We start from the raw sequence: 26,003 nt of genomic DNA, 5'->3' as shown, positions 1-26,003 counted from the left end.
TCACCAATCAACACCAGGACTGAAGTATGAAAGACAATTAAAGCAATGAAAACAGTATCCTTTGGCTGCTTGAAATAATGTAATTCATATACTGTATCTATATTCTTAAAGCTTTAAAATACTGCATTGTCATTTCATCATCTAGCTTAACTGTCACTGAATTTACATGGGCAAGTGAGGGTGTCAAATGTCACACATTTCTAGCAAACATTAAGGATTAATCTATGTCTCAGTATATCTGTAATCAATCCATTGGAATATTTTAAGCATTATTTTTCATAAATAACCGTAAGCAAAACTCTAAGTTCAAGAATTTGTTTATGGGCTTTTTGTTCGGTCTCTGCCTAAAGTTTACATACTTAGAGAAAATGAGTTAAAAAATAAGAGTAGGGTGAAGAGTAGTGACACTTTTGTTTTATATTTATCTACAAAACAATGGGATGTTTGGTGGGGCATTCTTTCTTAAAAATCATCTAAATTTAAACGATCTCAACTAGCAGGAAGTGATTTGCTTAACAATTTTCTTTTTTTGCAGAAAGATTAAATAAGCAAATGGTCTCATATATTGAGAATACTTTTAATATTTTATCCATGCCATTCTGAACATTTCCATCATAAATTATAAATGTGCACAGCAAAAGTATGAAATGATAGACAGTCTTGTTTTAAAGAAGTCATTTCAATATCATACATATTATTATTTTCACGTTTCTAAGAAGTGTGGGTTTTCCTACAGTTAAATGGTGATTGAAAAAACAACAGCAGTGATATTAATGGCTGCCTCAAGTTCAGATTGTGTGATGGTCTATTTATCCTTGATATTACCACACAGGGTTCAAAAGTGAACTTTCGAAAAACATTGATATGTATGTATACAGAAAAAGATAACTGACATTTTTAAATGAATAAATACTTCAAATAAAAACTTTGTTTTTATACAGTTGTATTAGCAGCCAGGAGATTCTGGTGCTGTGCAGACACACTCTTTTGACAGAATGATAGTCAATTTGGTCATCTTCCACTTCTTTAGTGGAAGAGTTTAGAGTACACTGGATGGAAACAATACAATTAATTTAGGTGAGCTACAAAATGGAAGCCGACAAGATAAGCAACTGCAGAAGCACTTGGACTTGGGAGAAGCATTCTGTGAGTCAAGTGGTCAGATTTTGTTTGTTTGAAACTCAATTTTGACTAAATGTAAGCATAAACAACAGAAAAACTGACCCCAAATTTTCATTAAACTTTCTTTTAAATTGTTCTCAAATGTAACTTTCATTGTTCATCAAATCTTAGTTTAATTTAGAAGACATGCCAACACATATCTTAAGAAAAGATCAAGTGGTTTTATGTGATTTAAATTTATTTTTTAGTCATTAGGGCAAATTTAGACAATTATAATCGTTATCACTAATTTTTAATTAAAGAAAAAAGAAGTCAACAGATGGATATAAAAGAAATCCAAAATTCTTAGTTATTTATTTTCACTTAACTAAACTGCCTTGCCATACTAAGAAAACATTTTTGTAAAGGTTAAGTAAAGTATTTCATGGCAACCGCTGCTTCTTAGTGCCTGTATAACAAGAAACATGAGCCAGCCAAAGTTGTGCAAGTTGGTTTTCTTTCCCAGTGAGGGAATGTGGTATCGAAGACCTTATCCTAACTCATTTTATCCCCAAGTGTAAGTCAAGCAAGTCAAACATGAACTAATGCCTGAAGGGAAGTCCCTGACTCCAAAAGTATGGATTATTTCACATTTATCTTAAAATCTACTCTCAGAGTTCTTAAAATTCACTAACTTGGCAAGTCAGGAATTATCATGAGAAATGAAATAATTTCATAACTATGAAGTCATCCAACATTCCATGCATCTGACACTCACTGGGCTTGGCCATGTCTTGGGCATTATTCTGACCTTTAAATGATAAGTTCCTCAATATTCTGGAAATAATTAAAAAGCATGGAAATAATTAAAAAGTGCCACTGTGTAATAATATGCCATTGTCTTTCAGTTAATGCTTTTGCTAAAACACATGGTGGTAAGTATGATTAAAGACAACCACATTAGTTATGCTGAAATCTTTACAATATTCTTAATCAGTATTTCCCATTATTTAAAAATGGCAAAATACCATGTTTTAATGGTGCAGTTGCATTTCCTTTCTCCAAGCACTCCGTATTAAAATTCACATTTAAAATTAGTTCGGTGAAGGATCTTTATGTTTAGACATCAAAAATTCACATTTGCAGAGCACTGGCTTGTGAAAAGGCTTTGAGTGTCTTGTAAAAAGCTTAAGGAATCTCCAGTATGTTTTCTCCAAAGCTATATTTCAATATCTAAAATTTATTGCCATGGAGGGACATGGAGACCATTAGCAGCACCAGCAGTCATTCCTCTGGGTGCTTCATAACTGAAATAATCCCCAGTCCTCCACTTTCATGCAGGTTTGTAAAAAACTCCAGAAATCAGCCCTTCGACTGGATAAAGCACCCTATCACAATCCCATCTTTGTTATTTCTTGTGAAAGACTTAAAAAGATTTAAAACAGGTCATATTGCAAACAATTTTTATAAAGAAACTTTAAAATCTACAGAAAAAGAAAACAACGTCAAACTTCTGCCTCTAATTTAAGTAGAACAAATGTGTCTCCCAATAGAAAATGAAGAAATTACAAATATGCTCTGTGCATTAGACACTTAACGACCTAAACTGTGAGGGCCCCATTTTACTTCTACTGATGACTTCAGAAGGCGCTGTGAGCTCCCTTAGAGAAAGTGAATTTCCTGGAATCCCTCATGAAACTAAAAATACTTTGAGAAAAGCAAAGGAACTGAGTCTACAGTCTACTTTTTCTGCTGTTTTGATTACTGCTTAAAACTGAAATAAAAATGCAACTGATGGTGAATGGACGGTAGTTCCGGGTACTCAAATGGAGTCAGTGTTTACAGAATATTTTGGATTAAAATCCTTGCCAGATGGTCCCAAGAAGTGTTTACCTCACTGTTGATTTTAGCTATCTTAATGTCAGCACAAAGAAAAAGAAGCTTGTTACTACCACTGGGGAGCAAAGGCATAAAATCCTTCCTCCCCAAATGGAATTGCTAGTTGCAGACAGCTGTGCCCTATACAACAACAAGGGTGATACCGTAGACTTCTGGGAAATGATTTCCATGAGTAGGGAAAAAGACAATATGTGGCAAATTTAGTTTGCAATGACATCTACTTTAAATGTGTAATATTTAGTTATTATATTATATACTGTTCATTTATGATAAAAAATACGAATTCGGATAAAATAAACACAAAAGATTAAACGAAAGTGAGAAGTTGGACATGCATGTGGGGCTGAAAGCTGGTACCATCTGAAGTAAATTGCTAATAGCAATCTGTAGCATTTTCCTATTTTATAAGATTTTGCTAGAGGCCACAGAGAGAACCAGAAGCTGTTCTCAGAAGAGTCCAAGTGCATTGAGAGAATACAGAGGTATCCATGTTGAAGTTAGTGCCTCTTTTTGTGTACGTATATACATACTATATGATGCAAAAAATAGTGTTTGTAATTTTCTTAGTTAAAATAATTAAAATTTTAAGTCTATGTTCTTGAGAAATATTAGAAAAGGTACGAGAAATCACAACATTTATCTATTCAGTGAACATTGAGTGCTTATTGTAAGCAAGATACAGGAATAGATTTTGTAGAAACACTGTTTTATTAAAGCCTACTCCTTTTTTCCCCTTGCATTCTCAGCAAACACCCACTACAACCTCATTTACATTCACACCATCCCCATTTTTTTCCCTCCTGTCTCAGAGTAGGAGGAGTCTCTTGAGGTAAATTGTCAGTGGCCACAGATCTTCTTTGGCATCTATGAGGATCTAGCTCTATTCTGTGGATCTGGCCTAACCTGTGACTTGCTCTGTCCAACAGAATGTGGCAGAATGTCAACATGTGAGTTCTGAGCCTAGGTGCGAGAGGCTATTTTATTCTTGTTCTCCTGGGATAATTTTACCGAGTGAAGATGCTGGACTAGCTTGCTCAAGAGGTTCTTGGAGAAGAACCAAGGCACCTGGCCAACAGCTTGCCAACTACCAAGTATGACGCCCAGGCCGTCTTACACCATGCAGCCCTAACTGACCTACCACCTGACTGTAGCCTCCTGAGTAAGCCCAGGATAGACCAGCAAAAGAACCTCTTTAGTGCACCAGGATTTCTAGCCAACAGTCTTATAAACTGATAAATGGGTTTTAAGCCACTGAGTTTTGGGTGGCTTATTAAGCAGCAATAGATATGTAGCATGAACTGCTTCCTAGCCAAGATTAATCCTTCCTTCTGTGGACTGAACTCTTTCCTCTTCTCCCCTTGTACGGCCTTATGCCATTAACCTTTTTTTTTTTTTTTTTCTGTTCTGCATCATCAATCTCTATGCTATTTATTTGTTCTCACATGAACATGCCTAAATTTCTTCCATGTAATGCCACCCCCCAACTTTGGCTCTGTAGCATTCTACAACTAATATCCAACAAAAGTTTCCTGTCCACTTTCTCACTTCCCATTCATTTCTCAACCTTAATCTGGTTTCTACCTCGCTCTCTCCACTGAAAGAGCTTTCCTTAAGCCATCAATGATGTCCCAATTGTCAAATACAAAAGTCTCCTCTTTTCAGTTTTTACATCACTCAATCTCCTTATGGCATCTGACAACACTGATAATTCTATCCTATTAGCCATTTTCCTTTCTTTCTTTTAAAATACCAGTATGTGCTGGTTTTCTTACTATCTCCATTTTTCTCATACTCTTATTCTCTCTCAACACTCCCCATTCCTCAGCCTAACCTCCAAATTCTACTATTGTTCTTTATGTAGTCTTATCTCCCAAATAGCTCCAATGATCTCTGCCCATGTCTCTTTTAGTGCACTCCATATTGAGGAGGCCTGACCTACATCACTAGGACACTGAAAATGATAGAGAATGACTTCTAAGGCTGAGACATAAGAGACAATGAGGCTTCTGCCTTGTTCATATGAGACCATGGATCACTTGATCTGGAGGAAGCCAGCTGCCACATCACAAGAAAAATCAAGCAACTCTATGTAGAGATCCTTGCAGTGAGGAGCTGAGGCCTCCTACCAAGAGTCATATGAGTGTGCCATTTTGGAAGTGGATCTTCCAGCCCAGTCAAGTCTTCAGATGACTGCAGGTCTAGCTGAAGTCTTTAATGCAACTCTACTAGAGACTCTGGGTTGGAACCACTCAGTGCACAACTCCTAAAATTCCTGACTAACACAACTTTGAGGTATAAATATTTATTGATTTAGCTACTCAAGTTTCGGGGTGATTTGTTACACAATAATAGGTGACTAATACAGACTGTGATATCTGTAAATGGGGTACTATTTTTTAAATATTTTTTTTATTTGTAGTTGGACACTATCTTTATTTTGTTTTTATGTGGTGCTGAGGATCGAACCCAGGGCCTCGCACGTGCTAGGCAAGCACTCTACTGCTGAGCCACAATCCCAGCCCATAAATGGGGTACTATTAAAACAAAGATCTACAATGTAGGAAAGGCTTCAGGGAAGGAAAATGAGAAAAAAACTGAAGAGACTATTTAGTGAATAGGCTTCAAAGAGATTATTATTAGAAAACTGATGGCCTCAAAAGAGGCTGCAGTAAGAAGTAAAGAAAACATTATTGGAAATGGGTGGAAAGGGAGTCCTCCCTCTGTAGTGGCAGAAAGTTTAGCAACATATCACCTGCAGTAAATTGGAAAATAGAAAATGTGCCTAATAAACTATGTGATCTAGCTAAGGAAATTTCTTTGGTGGAGCTGATGTGCCTCGTGGCTTCTTTCTACCCGATGATTATATTAAATTCAGAGAGGGGAGATACAAGCTTAACAAAAGACTTAAATAAAAAGCACAGCTTTATTACATGGCAAAGGATACTAAAATCAAGAAATGGTTTCCAGGCAATTTAGAATGAAATCTAGGATGTGATCAGGATAGTTGGGTCTAGAGATAAGACAAAGGATGTTCTTATAAAATCCTTTGTTATGACCAGAGAGAGATCTAACCTTATGCCTGGGGGTTCTCAGATAGTCAAGGGTAATGTCCCACAGAAGTGTCAGCAGAATCTTACAGTGTAGAGAAAAGCTTATCTTGAAGAGATCTATGCGTATGATTTTGTCTAATATAGTAAACCTAGAATCATATTGATAAAAATACAAAATGAAGAGGTCTTTGAACCTTCAAAATTCTGCCAGTGAAAAGCAGGTTGAGAAAACTACAAGGTATAAGGAAAGGCTACTTTTCATGGGAAATGAAAAGAGGCTAAACCCTAGAGCCGAAAGCCATAAGCCACAAAGAATTATTCCCTAGCAGGAGTAATATTAAGTACTAAACAAGAAAATTCCAACATTTATCTGCTTGGATTTTAGAATTTCTATAGATCAGCAAATGCTATATGTATACTATCTTCTTTGATGAACAGGAGCCTCTGGAGTGGTTATGCTACATTTGTAGCATAACAATTTGTAGATTGTTCTGAAGCACCAGATAACTAACAGGGGCCTCTTCTTTTGGTACAGTCTACCTAATCCTACTGCTGCCTAGGCACTGATGACTGGCTAAGTTTATATCTCCAGGCCAGACTATTTTTTTGAGCTCCAGACTCTTACATTTAATTTATCTATTTTCCACATCTATTTGGATGTCTAGATAGAGAAAAGGGAAAAAAGCAAAGTTGGTTTATATAGAGTGGGGTTCTTTACTGCATACCTCATAAATGGTTTTCATGGAATCTTGACAATAATCTCTTAATTTTGCAGAAGAGAAAACTGAAGCTCCAAGAAATTAAGAACCTGTCCAATCTCACACAACTTGGAATGAGATGAAAGTATTTATGGCTTCAAAAATGGTTTTAAGATTATTCTATTGTGTGCTCATAACATGTATCATTCTCTGTTTTTAAAACACTCCTCAATTCCCTGCCTTGGTAAACAGCAATATTACCAACTTGTCATCTAATATTGAAGCCTCAGAGTCAAACCAGATCCTCTTCTTCCATAACCAATAATCAAAGCCTGGTGATTTTAACCTCCCAAATATCTTCCAAACACACTTCTGCCAATCTAAAACTTTTCTCAGCACCTTAAAGATGTTATTTTATATTCTTTTCATTTCTTATTGAGAGAAGTCCACAGCAATATGATTTGTGGTTTCCTTAGCTAGTGTCATTTCTCTCTGGCTGCTTTCAAAATCTTCTCTTCATCTAGTTTCTAGAAGTTTCATTATGATGGACCTGGATATGAATTTCTTTGAATTGACCCTCTCTGGAGTTTTTCTGATTTATTTTTTATTTTTTTGAGATGAGGTCTTGCTTATATTGCCCAGGCTTGCCTCGAGCTCACCATTCCCCTCCCAAATGGCCAGGATTATGGGTGTGCACCCAGCTTTTCCAGAGCTTCTTTGGTTTACAAGTTTCTACCTTTCATAAAATTTGAGAAGTTTTCTGGGATTATTTAATATTTTGCCTCATTTTTTCCCTTTTTCATTCTGGAATTGCTATTTCTCATATCTTAAACATTTTGACATTTTTCCAGAGATCCGTGGGGTTCTATTTGTTCTGTTTGAATCATTTTTCTCTTTTTTCTTTAGACTGGACAATTTCTATTGACATTTTCAAGTTCACTGACTTTTTCCTTTCGACATGTTATATTTCTATTACTGAGTGACAAATCATCACAAATTTAGTAGCTTAAAACAACACACATTTAGTTTCTCACAGTGTCTGTGGGTCAGGGGTATAGGCATGGCTTGAGCTGGGTCCTCAGTTCAAAGTCTCATAAGATTGAAAATGCGATGTCATTTGTGCTGCATTCTTATCTTCATGCTGGAACCAGGAAGAATCGACTTATAAGCTTGTTCTAGTTGTTGGCAGAATTCATTCCTTGGAGCTGTATGAAGAGAATCTCAACTTCATACTGGCTGGTGCTGGTAGACACTTTCAGGTTCTGGAGGCTTCCCACAGCTCCCTGCCCCATGTCCCTCTTCAAAGGCCATCAAAACAGGGCATTTTACTTCTTCAGGGTCAGCAGAAGTGTATGTCTCTCTTATCATACATACAGTTCCAATCCCTCTTTTTAAGGCTTTTATCTCAATACCTTAGGTCCATTCAGGATTATCTCCCTTTTGATTAACTAAAAGTCAACTAATTTAGGACATTAATTACACCTATAAAATTCCTTCACGTTGATCATTATTATCCAAAGTTCAGGTATGAAGACATGAATTGGTGTGAATATACTTTGTATAAAACCAGAGATATGAAAAATTGTGCTCTATATATGTAATGAGAATTATAATGCATTCTGCTGTCATATATAAATAAAAAAATTCCTTCACATTTCATAGCTGCTTTAAACGGCGTGTCTGATAATGTCAACACCTGAAACATCTTGGGGTTAGCATCTATTAATTGTCTTTTCTTTGAAATTGAGTAACATTTTTTCTTCTGACTCTAATCCATTAAGTAATTCAGAGTCATATCATAAACACTATAAATTTTAGGTTGTCGAGATTCTGGATTCTCTTGTGACTGCTTCAAAGAGCGCTAATGTTTTTGATTTACGAGGTAATTAATTTACTTAGATTCAGATGGAAAATTCTCACACCTGGGTGAGTGGCAGCTCAAATGAGTTCAGATCTTTGAGCCCTGAGTGCAAATCACCCTCATCTCATAGCCAAGGAGCTGGGCCACATTTAAACATCATGTTCTCATTTCATGACTTTCTCCTTTCAGGATTTTTTCTTCACTCTCTAGCAGCCTTGGTTGCCTGGACTTTCCCCCTAGCACCATAGGCCATGAAGATGATATGCCACCCTACACTGTCATGACTATACTTGCCAAAAAGGTAAAGGTACAAAAAATGGGGAATACACTCTGCAGGCGACTTGCTCCACATTTGGGCTCTCTTCCACAATCTTACTCCTCTTTTTTTTAGTGCTCAGAGCCCTCAGATAGAATTTATGGCTATTATTCATAAAAAATCTTTTTCTTCGGCATTTACACCAATCTATGCCTCCTTCTTTGTCTTAATTCAGACACTCTCATCTCTCTCCCTCCTAGACTATGCAGCAGTGCTCAATCTACTCTGTGTTCTCAGTGTCCTCTAGACCCTCTTCCTCCTATACCAGAAGCATCTTCCCGAAATGCAATTGTGATCCTGGCATTCCTCTTGCCCGTCACATAGAAGGATACCACCTCAAAATGGACTGCCAGACTCTTCAGAACCCAACTCCTCTGAACAGTGGTGTGTTGGATTTGGCTCTTACTTGCTTGAGAAAACCAGTCATTAACTATTCAGGAATTTGTAAGCTGGTTTTAAACAATTGGTAGCTTGAAATAAGCTATGATGGGATTATTTCATCATGAAAAGGCAAAACCTACAAAATCAGGGCTTCCCACCACTACTGCCCTAAGAGCCAGGATAGCAGTATATATTTCTTCAGCATGGCATGACATGTTTTGATGCTTCATTTACACTGAAGAAATCCTGAATTTCTTTAACTATGTGACATACTGTCTGTCTTTGTGTGTGTTTGTGTGTATGTATGTCTATATTGATATATATTCTGGTTCTGCTTGGTGTGCTGGCTCCACTGTTGTCCACTGGGCCAATTTGTACTCATCTTTTAAACCCCACCTCTGTGGAAGGCTAGTTAGATCTCTCTGGGTATACAGACTATCACGGCCTCAAGTTGGCATTAAAACTGCCTAGCGTGGCCCACGTTTGCCTTTTTCCCATCTTGCAGTCCCATGCACATCCTGTACACTGCAGCCAAATTAGTCAGGTTCTCCTACCATACCATGTTGTTCCATGCCTCGGTCACTTTCACACTGTTGGTTCATTTATCTGGAATACCACACCTCTGCTCTCACTTCAGTGGCCTATCTACCTTTTATTTAAACATTAAATTTAACACCAATATCCTTTCTTATAGGAAGCGTTGACGGATTCTCATCCTCTTGTCATATTTAGGAGCATTCTTATATTCCAAGTAAGACTTTGTCTGAGTCCAGATGTAAATGATTTTACTTCCTGATTCTGTTTTTTTCCCTCCTATGGCTAGTGTTTTAATTAATTAACCACCCAGCATTTCTCCCTCTCCTGAACTGCTACACTGATATCCTAATAGACACTGATCATGTTGATAATGACTTTTCTGGCTCCCTCAATAGGCAGTACATTACTTAGAAGAATACATACTTAATTCACATAATGGATCATAATAAACTAAAATTTACTAATTTAGAAATGAATAGGAGGGAAGTAAGCTTTAAAATGCTGCTAGAGAGAAATCACAGGAAGGCCTGTGAGGAGACTGAGCTAGGCTCTGGACACCAGAGATCAAGATATTACCTAATATTTGTGAGGAAGCCTGTGAAGATTTTCCGACAGGGAAGAATAATAATCAAAGTATTTAGGAAAATTACTTGCAGTAGGCAAAACTGTAATTAAGAAAGAAACTCAGGGGCTAGTGTTGTAGCTCAGTGGTAGAGCACTTGCCTAGCAGTGTGAGGCTCTGGGTTCAATCCTCAGCACCACATAAAAATAAACAAACAAAATAAAGGCAGTATGTCTGTCTTTCAACTACATTTTTTTTTAAAAAAGAATGTAACTGAGAAAAACTGCTGCAACCGTTCATATAAGAAATAATAAAAATAACCATTATTGATGTATCATTATACTTGCCACTATTTTTTGTTAACATCTCAAATTCTTGTCTTTTAGTTTGTATTTTTTTTTTGGGGGGGGGTACCAGGGATTGAATCCAGGGGCACTTAACCACTGAGCAACACCCCCAGCCCTTTTTAATATTTTATTTAGAGAAAGGGTCTTGCTGAGTTGCTTAGGACCTCACTAAGTTGCTGGGGCTGGCTTTGTCTTACTGCCTCAGCCTCCTGAACTGCTCGGATTATAAGTGTGTGCCACTGCACCCAACTGTATGTAATTTTTTTAGGGGTTTTAACATTTTTTTGATTTAATAATTTGTGTACACTCATTATTAAAATGTTGAAAATGTTATAAAATAGAAAAATATCACCTTAATCCACCACACAGAGGAAACCATGGATAATATTCTAACATCTCTTTCCAGTATTTTTCTGTATATTTGCTCTGTTTTTTTTTTTTAAATTTGTCTTAATTAGTTATACATGACAGTAGAATGCACTTATGTACTTTGATATATCATACATAGATGGGATATAATTTCTCATTTTTCTGAGTGTACATGTTGCAGAATCATATTGGTCATGTAGTCACATATATACATATAGTAACAATGTCTATTTCCTTCTACTATCTTTCCTATTCCCACATCCCCTCCCCTCCTCTCCCATCACTTCCCTCTACCTAATCTAAGGTAATGCTATTCTTCCCAAGTGTTCCCCCCCCCCATTGTGAATTAGCATCGCATATTAAAGAAAACATTGGGCCTTTGGTTTTGTGGGATTGGCTTATTTCGCTTAGCATGATATTCTCCAACTCCAACCATTTACTGGCAAATGCCATAATTTCACTCTTCTTTAAAGCTGAATATTCCATTGAGTATATACACCACATTTTCTTTATCCATTCATCTATTGAGGGACACCTAGGTTGGTTCCATAGTCTAGCTATTGTGAATTTGTGCATTTGCTTTTACGTTGTGAAGATCAAACTGTATATACAGAATTTTATAGTCTGCTTTTTTGATTTATATGATAGGGCATTGTTTCCCCTTTCTAGAAATTGAAAGGTTCCATAATAGATCACTTTATAGACTTATAAGATTTTACTTATTTCCTTAAAAGTGGATATTTTGGTATTTAAAATTTTTCTACTATAAAAAATTGTGATAAACTTTTTTGTAAATAAATGAATTAGATTGAATTTTATCTTTTTATTTCTTATTTATTGCTTTTTTAGTTATACATGACAGCAGAATTCATTTTTATATAATTGTACCAGCATGGAATGTATCTTATTCCAGTTAGGACCCCATTCTTATGGATGTACATGATGGTGGGATTCAATATGGTGTATTCATATAAGTATATAGAAAATAATTTCAGATTCATTCCATTCTCTTTCCTTTTCCTATCCCCCACCCTTCCCTTCATTCCCCTTTGTCTAATCTACTGAATGTCTATTCTTCCCTTCTACCCCATATTGTGGGTTAGCTTCCACATATCAGCGAAAAGATGTATTCTATTGTTTTTTTGAAACTGGTTTATTTCATTTAGCATGATTGTCTGAGGATAGATTACTAGTAGGAGACTGACTGGGTTAAAATTTATAATCATTTTTAAATCTCTGAAACTTCTCACACAATTGCTTTCTAAAAAGGAAGTACCAAGTCCTTTTGCATATTCAGTATGTGTCAACTCATTGGCCCTTTTCAAACAAACTAACAGGTATATAGGCACATGAAAATGCTTGAAAAATGTATCAGTTCTGCTAACACAGACTTTCCTCATCCCTTAGTCTACTTTTTAAAAGTTTTTAAATTGTGATGGTGACAACAATTTATCTCTTTCCTTAGATTCATGTGCATACATGTATTACATAAATGGATTTGGAAAGAGTGGTAACTGAACAAAAATTGCAGTCTAGTTAATAAAATTGCCAAGTGACTGGAATCACCATAAGATATGCCTATACTCAAAACCTGTTGCTTTCTTTTTTAGATAGATGTCACTTTAAAATATTTCTACATTCAAAAAAAAGAAAGAGAGCTTTCTGTTTATCTGCTGTTTAGACCCGGAACAGATAAAACACAAAAATATTTTACAGTTAATATGAAAAATATTGAAAATATTTTATATTTATATTAACACACACATATACATATATATTAAGAGATTTAAACTATTATCTGTCTCAGTTTCTGAAACTAATTACCAAACTTTCAAGTGAGGAATAGCATTTAGGTCAGAATGAAAACAACTTTAAATCAAATCTTTCATCTATTGAATTTTATCAACTGAGAGACCTGAAAACGAAGATTGGCATACTTGGGCCAAATTTGGTGGCATATGTGCCAAGAATGGTTTTTACATTTAAAAAAAATTGGGGGGGGGCTGTAGATGGAAACATACCTCCATCTTATTTATTTATTTTTATATGGTGCTGAGGATCGAATCCAGTGCCTCACACATGCCAGGCTCGTGCTCTACCACTAAGCTATAACCCCAGCCCCGGTTTTTACATTTTTAAGGGCTGAAAAAAAAATCAAAAGATTTCATAATGTATGAAAATAATATGAAATTAAAAATTGACTTTGTCCACAACCAACTTCCATTGGAACACAGCCACATTCATTCACTTATGCATCACCCTGTGGGTGCTTGCAGAGTTGAGTAGCTCTGTAATGGAGACTGTAAGACTTTTAAACTTAAAATATTCACTTTCTGGCTGTCTAAAGAAAATGCTTGCCAATCTCTGCTTAAAGCAATGTAGGATTTATATTTCTCTTATTATGTCTGTTTAAAGTATTTTCCTAAGATGCTCTGCTGCTCATCAAAATTAATTCTTACCTTGTTACATTTGCATTTTTAAATTTGCTGTTTTCATCAACTTATAAAGCTGCTTTTTAATATTAATTTTGGAGAAATATTTTTATTACTTTCTATAGATGTAGCTAGAGCCTATTTCCACCTACTGGATGATTTAATTACTAAAATTAAGTCATTGGTAACTGGAATTCTGCAATTCTGGAAAATATGTGCATAATTCAGAAAGCATGTATATTTGAGGATAAAAAGCATATGTAAATCCTTACACACAAAGCAGAGACATTCCTATCCCCCACAGTTTTGTCAACCAACAGTGTTCTCTATCAGCCAGAAAAGGCTAATTGTAGCAGCCTATACACAAACCCTACTAGTTGGTGAAGGTGCCACTGTATCCAGTTTGGCTAAATTAAGCAAAGCTTCCCTCAACTCTGCTGCATACACTGCTCATATTGTGGGAAGAGATTCCATAAACTCACACTTCAGTGCTTAAGTTCAGCTCTGCACAACGCAAAGCACTTCTTTGAAGACAAACCCTTGCCTGGTTGTTTTCATTCAACCTGATCTGAAGTCTACTGAACTGGGATGTTTAAGGGCCCTTTGTGGTGGCATCTATGATTCTGTGCAGCTGAACATGGTCAATTATTCCCTAGGAAATAGTTTTGTTCTTTCTTTGTTTATTTAGGCAAGAAATTGTTGTGGGATATCCAGCATTTTAAGTGACTCTGCCTCAAAGCATGTGTTAGAAACTATAAGGAGAGTTTATGACTTCTCAATTCTAAAAGGTTTCTCAGCTTCGGGTTTCTGGAATCGGTTGTGTCCATGTTTCTTCCCACCCTACTGGGACTTAATGTTGTTAGCAACCTCCTGTGTGGTTCTAAGATATCTTGACCTCTTTGAAACCTTTCCAGGTGTCATTGCCACTTTCTTGATCTCTGCAATATAAGCTACATTGTTTAGTGGAGTTAAGTTCTATGAACTTTAGAAATTCTCCCTGAGACTATGAATTGACTAACACCCAAGGCAGCATAAACATTCAGACACAAATGTTCCTAAAACCAAGCTTGCTGGGCAATGCAGGATATGACTAGGAGTCTGGAAAAAGGAACATTTTGCTCACTTGTGCATCTCTGACTAGCTCCAGGTGCAGTTTGAAGCTAAGTGGCTAGTTTTTCTGATCCTCAGATATAACCTCTCATTAGAACAAGCAGAAGTTGCAACTGTGAATGTAAGGAATTCCACGAAGACCCTCTGGGCCTATTAAGACTGCTGGCTTCAGAGGTTCTTAAAATACACTTACTTCAGCACACACAGTTAGTAGTTTTCTGTAAATTTAATGTTAACTGAAAGAGAATTATAGTGACTGAAGCTCATCTCAAAAATTTGAATATGGAGTATGCAGTTACAACTTCAAAAGAAAAACAAAAGTTTAACTGATACCGTCTATGTTTCCTATTTTTCATTAAAAGGTTCTTATTGTTGGGCTGGGGTTGTGGCTCAGCGATAGAGTGCTTGCTTAGCATGTGTGAGGTACTAAGTGCATTTCTCAGCACAACATATAAATAAATGAATAAATAAAGGTCCATCAACATCTAAAAAATGTATTTACAAAAAGGTTCTTATTGTTTTTGGTAATACAACTAAGACTTTGCAAGTAATGCAGTTTTGGTAATACAGTTAAATATTTACTTGGACTAAGAATCCAGTTTCAGTCTAGCTTTAGACATGCATAGTCTATTCTATCAGATTGCTCAGCCCTTATCTTAAACCTTAAGATTTGCTAACACATGAATCATGCTGTCCAAACCCAGGGGAATGAGACAATGCTGTGGAAATGACACCAGGTATATGGAGAATCAAGAGATATGTCTTCTTGTCTAAAAATATGTGTAATAAATAATACAAACAACAGGAATATTGTGAAAACCAGCAATAAATACAAAAGTCTTGAAAATGTGGAAAAGGGCATAAATATGAAAGATATAGTGGCTGACAGTGATTGTTCATTTTTTTCGCCCACTGACCTCTCCCCACCCAGAAACTGTATGTCTCCACAATCCCAAGTCAGCTCTTCTTGTGATCATCCTTTCCGTCCTGGATCCAGTGTCCAGGGAATCCTGAAGGTCATGGAGGGCAATGCTAGTTATGCATCTTCACATGGCCATGAGCAAGGTTAAGTTTCTTCTGCTTTGGTTTCTGTTGGCTGAGGCCTGCAGTTAGCTGTGTGTACACGGGCAAACTGGCTACAGGTATGGTGTACAGTCACACATTACTGCAGCTCCTCAGAGGCTTCTTTCCTGCTACTAACAATAGTTAATTGCTGGGAATGCAATTATCATGGAAATCTTTATTAGATCTAAAAGGCTATACAAGAAGTGTAATAGGGGATTATAGATATGTGGATTTTTCCCCCCAACTGTGTTCTTTCACTTTTGCAATCAACAGGAAAAAAATATCAAAAAGAAGCTTAATTTTGAAATAAACATGATGTCCTTTAGCTATGTTCCAAGAGGCAACCAACTTAAAAACTCTCTAACATGGACATTTCTCAAGAAGAAAAATTAGAAAAAAAAAGGCATGTGACCACCCTGAAAATATGAGTGCACTATCATATTTTGTGACACGTTCTTGCAAGAACTTTTGTTAAAAAAGATTTATATAGTTTTAATGTCCTGTCAGATCAATTTGAATTAAATATATTTAAATAAGAAATATTACCGTATATCTACTTCTCTAAATTTTATAACAGTGTGGCAATCTGATGAATGAAACAAGAAATCAGAATCTAGCTACTGGGGGAAAAATAAAGACGTAGCCTGAGGGTATAACATATTCTGAAGCTGGCCTATAGACCAGATGGGAAACTTGTTCTCTAATCTAATGACTTTCTTTTAATCATAAGCAGACAGTTATTACTCAGAGTTTTAGAAATACATTATTCTTCAGAGTACTTCTTAGGATTTCTTTTACTCATTTAAGACCACAACTTTATATTTAATTCATCCTTGTATTATCCCTGTAGGGCACGTCTCTAATTATTCCCATCTAAAGTGACAGGAAAATGGAATTATACTATTGGAAAACAGGCATCCTTTGATATGTCTCTTCTTGATGCTCCCTTGGGCAGTCTGTCATTGTGCTCACCGCATACAGATTTTGAGCTGTCCTTAGAGAGCACAGACTGTGACTTCCATGTCTTTGTATACCCAGTGCCTAGCATGTGCCTGATACAGAGTAAGCACACAGAAAAAATCTGAATAAATGAATGAATGATAGTGCTCAACATATAATGCTTACTGTATACCAAACACTAGTCTAGTGCTTTACATATTAGCTATTTAGTCCTCACAACCCTCTGTAAGAGGTATTGTTTTTTTATTTCCATTCTACGTATAAGTAAATGAAGCAGAGAAAACAGAGCAAGGTTCTGCAGAGCCAGGATGCAGACCCACATGCTTTGGCTCTAGAGTCCCATCTTTTAACCACTACAACCCTGATGCCCCATCAGTACCCTTCTCAACAGGAAAATGCTCCATTCCAGGAGAAGCCTGTACTAGGATATACTAGGCCCTACCTCTAAACATTCTGGGTTTCCATCAGATGTAGATAACCTGTGTGGTTCTTTGGGAGATTTAAACAAGGAAATAGCTGGACACAGGCACACAAATGCAAAATAAATGAATCTTCAGCCTTAACAATCGCTGTGTTTGTAAGGCTGTTTCTCAAATACCTGTGGGGATTTGTGAGAGCGCCAGCTGTACTGGTGACTGTGGAGACTCGCCAGCAGAATATTTTCGTCAGTATCCACCTGGCCAAACCGCAGTGTCTCCTGTGTGTCATTACAGATCACAAAATGGCTGAAGACCAACTCCTCTACCTCAGGGCATTTGTTCTGAAAGAAAAAGAATATGAAAACCAACGTGTATCAGATTAATTGCAAGATGTTTGGCAGCTGTCTGCCCAGTGGCCATTGTTATAACACAGAAACCCTAAGGATCTGTTGTCATTAGCTCTGGTATACAAAATATTCTATACTTCCAGGATAAGCACACAAAAAAAAATCTTAAAGAGATCATAAATGTTCCAAGAATGTGTTTTGATTTATATTCCTACAAAATAAATCATACACACAGAAGAGTAAAAGAACAATGAGATCCCTTTTAACATTTCTCAAAATGTATTAACATACTACAAAGAGTGCTGGACTGGGTAGTGCACGTTTCTGAGAAGTATACTAGCAGCTAGAATTACCATGTCCCCAGCCCTCTAAACTCAACAATCAAGACCAATTAGCAAAGCCACAGTTTGTACCCTACAGAAAGTAAGGATCATTTAGGTAATACATCCCCAGATCCCTGAAGCGGGAGGGTGGATATGTGTGTAAATCTGTTCAGGGAGAGACATAAATAAAACCATAACTTTCTCCGTATTGTTAAGAGGCTGAACACACAAAACAGATCAACTCCAGAGTCAGTTTAAGCCAAATTGTAGTTTTCAAGAGAAATAATGTTAGTTGAAAAAACAGTTTCCAGTACCTCAGCTAATATTCATCAGTTAATATTCTTCATTAATCTGCTAAGTTTCAGCAAATTAGTAATAATGTTCCTGTGTTGACACCTCTTTTTTGACTAAATGGGGGCTTCATCAGCTGCTTTTACAGCAAAACACTGGCACAGTGATAGAGGACTTCTGTGATTATACTTTCATCATTCTGGTTAGGGTATGGTTTAAAAAACAGGAAATATTTTGGTAAACTAATAGTTTAGTTAAGTAAATTGAGAATATAAGGAAAAAATCATAATTAGCTAATCAATTTGCTGATGATGGGAGATACTATGCAACGGATGCTTCTGCAATTGGCTTCTCTCTATTTCCTGGCTGTGGCTCTAATGAACACCACAATGCCATGCTTTACCCTTCACCACTTTACCGAGGTGAGGAAGAGTCAAATGGATTGGAATTCAGAAGCACAGTGATTTAAGCAACAGGGAGGTGTGAAGCCAAGGATGAATGTATCTGGAACCAGCAAGGTTGGAGACCATACCTAGAACTTCCTCAAGGAACAGTCATTTTGGGAAACAGAATTCACTCCTAGTCACGCATATTGTCCCTGCAGTAGGTGGCAGGCACTATTCCTGCAGCTGGAGAAGAGGCCCCAATAAGCCTTATTCTTCTGGTGGCCCTTGAGGACTTCTAAGCTCTCTATCATCCATCTATTTTCACCAAACCCTGCTTGAGAGTCACATTAGTGACAAAAAGAATCTGGCTGAGACTAAAGTACTTTTAAGCAACCTGTTTCTACCATAATGTTCTCTGTTGTTGCTCTTGATCATTAGCTATGAGTTCAAAACTTGCCTGCCACCAGGTTTTAGACATCCAGTCTCACTCATGGGCCCTGCCCATGGCTCTCTGTCTGCAACTTGAACTACTTCCCATTTGCTGATGATGCTTGTTCAGGACACCCCAACTCTACCAGTCTTTTTTCCATTTTTCCAAAACTACCCTGGTCTCCTCTCAATTTATCCAACATATCAAACTGCTTTCTGCCTCACTGCCTTCTCTCTGCTGGGACCTCTTTGCCCCTAACTCTTGCCTGACTAACTTGCTTCTAATTTTTAGGTTCATCTTGAAAGGTCACTTCCTCAGAGGAGCCTTTTGAGATCCTCCCCTGACCAGACCAGGTTTCCTTATTTTATACCTACATGACACTCTAATTCACCTTTCAGAGCACTTGTTAATTTGCATCATCCTGGGCTCAATATTGTCTCCATAATTAGACTATGCTATAAAAGAGCTGGAACCCTATGTGTATTATTTACAACTTCAACGCTAGTACCCAGCACAATGTCTAATACATAAGTACTCAATCGACACTTAGGAAATACAAAAAATAAAGTAGATTAAATTTTTTAAATTCTATGTTCAGCATATTAGAAGACGAAAAAGTATGAATTTAAAAAACCCTTTAATTTTGCAATCAGCAATAAGGCTATTAACACTTTGGTGAATTTTCTTCAAGGAATTTTTTTCTCTTCTGAATATTCTGGTTACTATTCTAATCTATCCTATCTGATCTGATCTTATATATTTATCTACAAACCTCTAATCAAACTGGAATCATAGTGTATAATTAGTTTTGATGAGATTTTTCCATTTAGTATTATATAATCAACATAAACTGCTCTCCTTATAAACATTTTTCTCTCCTTTCCATCCAAGAGTACAAACATGAAGGAAGGGATATGATTCCAATCTCTCACTTAGTTACACATCCTGAGATTAGAATTCAGTTTTCATAATGAATTGGGATCAATCTCAACACAGAGGTTAAGTTACCAGATGGAGCTTGAGTAGAAAAAAATTGTATTACTTTCCTCATCTTTAAAAACTGACCTTTAATAAATGATGAGGGTTTTAGGAAAAAATGTAAATTAAAGAACACAAGGGGGTTGTTTACATTTTTCTAAAGAATACTCAAAGTCCTCAGGGAACTATTTCTTTACTGCTCCTTCATCTGTGGAGTTCATTATAACTACAATAAGTTTAAGCATATCTTGGAATGTTTTAAATTCTGTATTATAAAAGAGCTCATTCACATTTGCTGTGACATCATATAAGCTGAGCTTGAGAATGTTCACTACGGTTTATAGTTAAAAGTTGACTTATTCATATTTAAGTTTCATGAAATTAAGCAGAGATACTGTTTGTATAAAGGAAGATATATGAATATAATCTTGATTTTTGAGTAATCCCTTCAAATGCTATTTTGTTCAAATCTAGGAATGTGACAGAAATATAAAGCAAACTCACAATGGCATTTTGAGTCATTTAATTCAGTTTCACTAAACAGTCATCATGTATAAGACAGAGGAAAAAAGAAAGAAAAAAAGGAAGGAAGGAAAGAAGGAAGAAAGGAAGAAAGACCTACAGTCAGAGAAATCAAACGTTAAAGAAGGTTTCTGTTAATCTTGAATTCATGACCTAAAGGTAAAAGGCCAAACTGTTTCATTCTTTAACTCTCTGGTCCATCTATACTGGGTAAAAATGACTAGTCTCTGATATGAATCTGATAAAAAGTATTGTGGAGAACTCAAATCACTTTTCCTACTTATTAAATTCATTTTTTCTCTGTGGCAACAATTGCACTATCTGTGAACACTATATACATAATAAAACCCAAATTTTGGAAATTAAACTTCCCTAAAAAGAGGGTAAACCACATTGAGACCATCTTAGAAAAAATGAACTTAATAAACTTCCATCAGCCCATTTCAATGTCAAACATTCTATAATTTCAAAGTAGTGCACTTTCATATTTACTTTAGAATACACAGGGTTAGAAGCATACCACATTAAAACTTGGTGGTAAGTACCCTTGACATGGGAGGAAACAAGAAAATTACAGCAACAATTACAGAAGTATATCCTCTTGTGGCTCATGTTAACATTGCCAAATCCCTGTATAAATCAGAACCAACTATTCATAGAATGTACCTGTCAGCAATATGCTACGTGACATATGGCTCTACTTAATCAAATATACAATTCCTCAAAAAAATTCAGAATATTCCTTCAAGGCACTGTGTTAGCCAGTCAGTCATTCACACTCTGATGTGGTTTAAAACATTTAAATATTTATGCACCATATTTTATTTATATGTATATCTGTGTCTATGAGAATATTCCCTGGAAGGAAACTGATATTTCTGAAAGCCATTTTGCAGTAGTTGCTACACATGAGTCCTCTTATAATGGCTCTGATACCAAGACAAAAATATCCTGGGTTTAAATGCTGTATCAATGACTCTTTTATATTTTCTAGGTTTGTTTTTTATTAAATGCATTGTTCAAAATATGACAAAATAACAGGAATTGGAGCCATGAAGGTTTTTTTCACACTGCTATTTGAACCAGCTGCAAAGATTTAGATCACACTAGCTCTTATTTTACGCATGTCCTTTGCAACAAGAAAACCATGGAATGCCCTTAAAAAAGATTTTTAAAATATAAAACAGATGTGTTATCTTCTTTTCCTTTGCTATTATAGTACCACGTTAGGTAATTAATTCCTTAGTCTTGTATAGGTCTTCATGCATATAAAGAAAAACATTAAATTTTATTTCCAGAAAATTTAATTGTCATAAAAATTCTGAAGTTATAGGACTAAAAATTCTTTTTAAAAATTACTTATTTCATAAAATTTATTTTCATGAAAATTCTTACTGCCCTAAAAATCTCCCCCCAATTCTTTTTACTTACTCCCATAAAAATTTTTGAGTTAGAGAACTAAAGCCCCTTCCCTCACCCTTTAGTGCCTCTGTTCCTTCAAGAGAGAAGGTAGGAGGAAGGACCATTCCTTCTGGGGAGCCAGCTCCACACAAGTGTTTGTAACATACATAAAATGTGGGAAATGTCTCACTTTACATAGCAACCAAACATGATGGAGATACAATATATCTGTGAAAGCAGAAATGATTTGTTGTTAAATTGCTGAACATATTATCAGCTAAACATTCTGTGAAATTACTTCCATGCTAGTTAGACATGAACAAGTTTCCCATTTTAAATATGTAATTTAGCAAAGACATATACTTTGTCCCTATTTGATATGGATAATTTCTTATTATAGATATAAATAAATTAATGAAGTAACCAAGAGTCTCTGAGGGGTCCCCAAAATCCATTATCCAGTGCTTTATTTAGAGAGTCAATAAGCCAGAAAGATAGTAGAGGAAAAGACTAGAACTGTGCTGTGCTCACAGATGCCATCCTACTTGTCTTTTGTGTAAGAAGCTGGAATACTATGATAAGGAAGGCTCACAAAGGTTCTTCTTTCATTTTTGGTACATGGCTAAGTTGAAGCTTTAGCAAAATAAGGGCACAGAGTACTTGGAGAAAATTTCTGGGAATATGTTAATTTCCACACAGTTGTGGGACATTCGTCATAAAAATGTGGGCACGATCCCTGATGTGTGTGTAAAGAACTCATATTCTTGAAAGTTAAAAAAACAAAACAAAACAACAATAACAACAACAACAAAAAATGCATCATTTTGCCCAAACAGAGAAGGCTCCAAATATTATGGTGCACATCAAATTCCTCACTCTCTCACATTTTTGTGTTTATCTTATAATTAGAAGTGATAACATACAGTACCTAATAAAAGATCATATGTAGCCAAACTGTAAACTGTTCTGGAATGTGCATACCTGTTGCCAAGCTTGTACTGCAGTGTTTAGAGAATGAACTACATGCTGTCCAAAGTTTATAAATATGGAGTCCACTGTCAAGGTGCAGTCAAGCAGCTTTCCCACTGCATCACTGGAAACTGCAATTTGTCCAAAGATGCTGAAAGGCTTTACTACACTTTGCATTGTAACATTTCTGCATTCTAGAAGTTTACAGTCTGCTTGAGCTGAGAACCTGATCTCCTGGCAGATAGAACCATTATTCCATTGTCGAAAATACATGTGTGGTTCTCTGAAGGAAACAATCATGTATTCTAGTTCAGATGGTATATTTTTATCAAAAATGAATGGCTGTAGGTATTGTGGTGAAGCTGTTGAGAAAGAAACAAAAAAGCCAGGAATTAAGATGAGTCAATAGTTATACAAATAAAGAAATGATGTAAAAATTACCCACTTTTTGGTTATGAATTTAGTATTTAATAAATTCAAAAATTCTCTTGAAGATATTAAAATCTTTGAATTTTGTTTCATATTTGAAAATAAAATTGTTTTGTTCAATTAGGTCTCTTAATGTATACTGTCTAAAGGTTACTTTCACTAACAGACAAAAAATTTAACTGCAGAGAACAACAAATAAAACAGAGGAGGAAACTATGTACATTTCTGTATCTACCAAACAGATCTCAAAAACAAAAATAAAAACAAGACTCACAGAAAAAGCAGAAGCAGGTTCAACTTTAGTTTTGCTGAAAAGGCAAGATGCTTAACAGCAGCTATGTTTGGTTTTAATCTGATTTCCTCCCTCTTTTTCCATTACATGTCAGGAATCAAAATGTTTTAACTGACATGTAAATCAAAATGTATTAACTAAAAAAGATTTGGTACAGAATATAATGCTTTAGAAATGATTATCCAAGTAACATTAGAAAATTTATAAAAGCCACTTTTGGTATGTGGGGAAATCATCTTCCTTCTAAACTTATAGAAATGTGACTCCTTTAGACTAAATTAAGAATGGGTTCACCATTTGTAGAAGGTACTCAGGCAGTATCAAGTGCTGTTGGAATTTATTTGCCACTAATTCGATAACTCAGGATACAGAACAAAACCAGATGTGTTTCTGTCAAAAAGATCATAATTAAATTAATTATTAATGTTAAATTAATATTAAAACCTGCTGTTTTAAAAAATTTCTTGAAAATTCTCTTAGGAAGCATGCCAAAATGTGTGTCAGCTCAATACCATTGATAACTTACAGGTGTATAAGCTGGTTTAAAAGTAGGGGGTATACTTTTTGTACCAGAGCAACTTCAGAATAACTGCCAGTACTCACTTCATACTTCCTGGAAATAAGTCAGCTGGGTCAAAATTGATGAACTGTATCTTAAGAGCACTTAAGTGAATGTTGTCCTGATGTTAAAGGAAAAAGTACCTGTGCCTAGTTGATCAAGATGATGACAGAGATGGAACTCCAGGTGAGCAAACTGGAAGGACATGCAAAGAGACGGTACAAACCACGGGGTAAAACAGGAGTCAACTCTGGTACAGGCGGCCAGGGCTGTTGGAGTTACAAGCTGATCACAAGTGCTTTGAGAACCAGATTCACTTGCAGAGCTATAGGAAATAAGTAATAGGAAAAGTTTGATAACAGATTTTCTAATATCATATAAATATAATGTTTTTCCTATATGAATTCCTAAAGTGGGCCCAAAAAATTGTAGTCAAGATATTATCATCAAATCTTCTATATATACTCACATAAATTAGTTTAAAAAATAATTAAGTTCATGTTGACTTATCGTATGTGGATTGTTGGGAGAATATTGTCAAAGGATTCCTTCAGGTCATAATGACCTAGCTCCAACCTAATTTTATTCTCCATACATTTATAAAACTTATGGACAATTTGTTCTCATATTAGTTTAAGACCAACACAATTCAAAGCATGATTCTGCTTCTCCAAAATCTATTGGGCTTGGATTGTGGCTCAGTGGTACAGCACTTGCCTAGCATGTGTGAGGCACTGGGTTTGATCCTCAGCACCACATTAAAATAAATAACTAAAATAAAAGCATTGTGCCAATCTACAACTAAAAAAATTGTTTAAAAAAACCCTCAGTATTATCAGTGCCACCATGAATGTTTCACTTTTGCTCTACTTCTTCATATTCCCATGAGTCAGTCAGTACTCTTTATTGAACACCCAGTGAATATTGTACTAGATAACATAAAAGTTATGACCATGTCCAAAGAATGAAGGTCTCATGGACAATATTGCATGGGTCCTCTCTTCACTTGCTCATTCTCTTGACATTATTTCATACAAGTAGGTATGACTACATGAGTATTGAAGGCATCCACAAGAGGATAGCTCCTGGTATGTGCATGGGAAGCATGAACAGACTGCATTAGTGCTAGTGGGAGTATGAGAACTGGGGATTAGAGTAAAGGAGGAGAACAAGATGCATACTGTTAATTGTGGATCAATAAATAGATGCTGCCCCTTTCCTGATCTCCATTCCTGCCTTTTCAATTGAATTTGCTCTATAGTTCTGACTTACAAATCCATGAGGAGCCTAGAGAACATCACTGTGATTTATAGTATATTTGAGAGAACTATGCCAGGAAAAACTAGGGAGATACATTCTTGGTTTTTCAAAGAATTCATAATCTAACTGGTGATACCCAATTCATAGATATTTGCAAACATTATAAAACATCATCTGGAAATGGGAGAGTCAAAGTGCTGACAGAGTGGATACCTAAGAGGAACTCGAAATGGCATAGGATGAATCACAATGGATTCTCTGAGGTGTGAATCTTCAGATGGGTTTTGAAAATGGTTATGAAAAAGGTTGGTGAAAATGAAAGCTAGAAGCATTCCAATGTGTTTACTGAATTGTTTAACCTCAAAGTGTTTTTAGTTATATGGTGGTATTTATTGCAATGCCAGTAAATCTCCATAGCACACAAAGAAAATACAAACTCTGGGGCAATATGTTACTAACTAAATACTATACACAAAAATGCAGCTAAGATATTCTTAAAACATCTATAAGTGGGCACACTATTTAATTTAAATACATTTCTAGGACTTTATGGAATTTCAAATAAAAGATTTCCTTGGCAAGGTAAAATTAATTTTTATTTATTCAGAAACAGTAAACTATATTAGTTGTTCACACATTTGAGCTCTTTCCCTTATACTAAAGATGTTGTAAAAAATAGGGTACAAAGTTAGTAAAAATATTATTAAAA

General features: G+C 35.8%; 1 protein-coding gene across 7 annotated transcripts in view; it reads right to left on the bottom strand.

Moving 5' to 3' along the window:
- The window catches only part of Vps13b (vacuolar protein sorting 13 homolog B), a 756,023-nt gene that overhangs the window by 70,842 nt on the left and 659,178 nt on the right, over window positions 1-26,003 (bottom strand). For all 7 annotated transcript variants that reach the window (XM_046464889.2, XM_046464891.2, XM_046464888.2 and 4 more), the window contains 3 exons: window positions 24,178-24,359; window positions 22,767-23,116; window positions 17,287-17,448 (listed from right to left, as the gene is read on the bottom strand). In XM_046464889.2, coding sequence (XP_046320845.1) covers window positions 17,287-17,448; window positions 22,767-23,116; window positions 24,178-24,359 — 694 coding nt within the window. The remainder of the gene's footprint in view (window positions 1-17,286; window positions 17,449-22,766; window positions 23,117-24,177; window positions 24,360-26,003) is intronic.

Source organism: Marmota monax, unplaced genomic scaffold, assembly GCF_021218885.2.
Source record: "Marmota monax isolate L192 unplaced genomic scaffold, Marmota_monax_Labrador192_F-V1.1 WCK01_AAM20220418_F8-fsc00003, whole genome shotgun sequence".
Classification (NCBI taxonomy): Eukaryota; Metazoa; Chordata; class Mammalia; order Rodentia; family Sciuridae; genus Marmota; species Marmota monax.
This window is presented reverse-complemented; position numbering and strand designations above follow the sequence as displayed.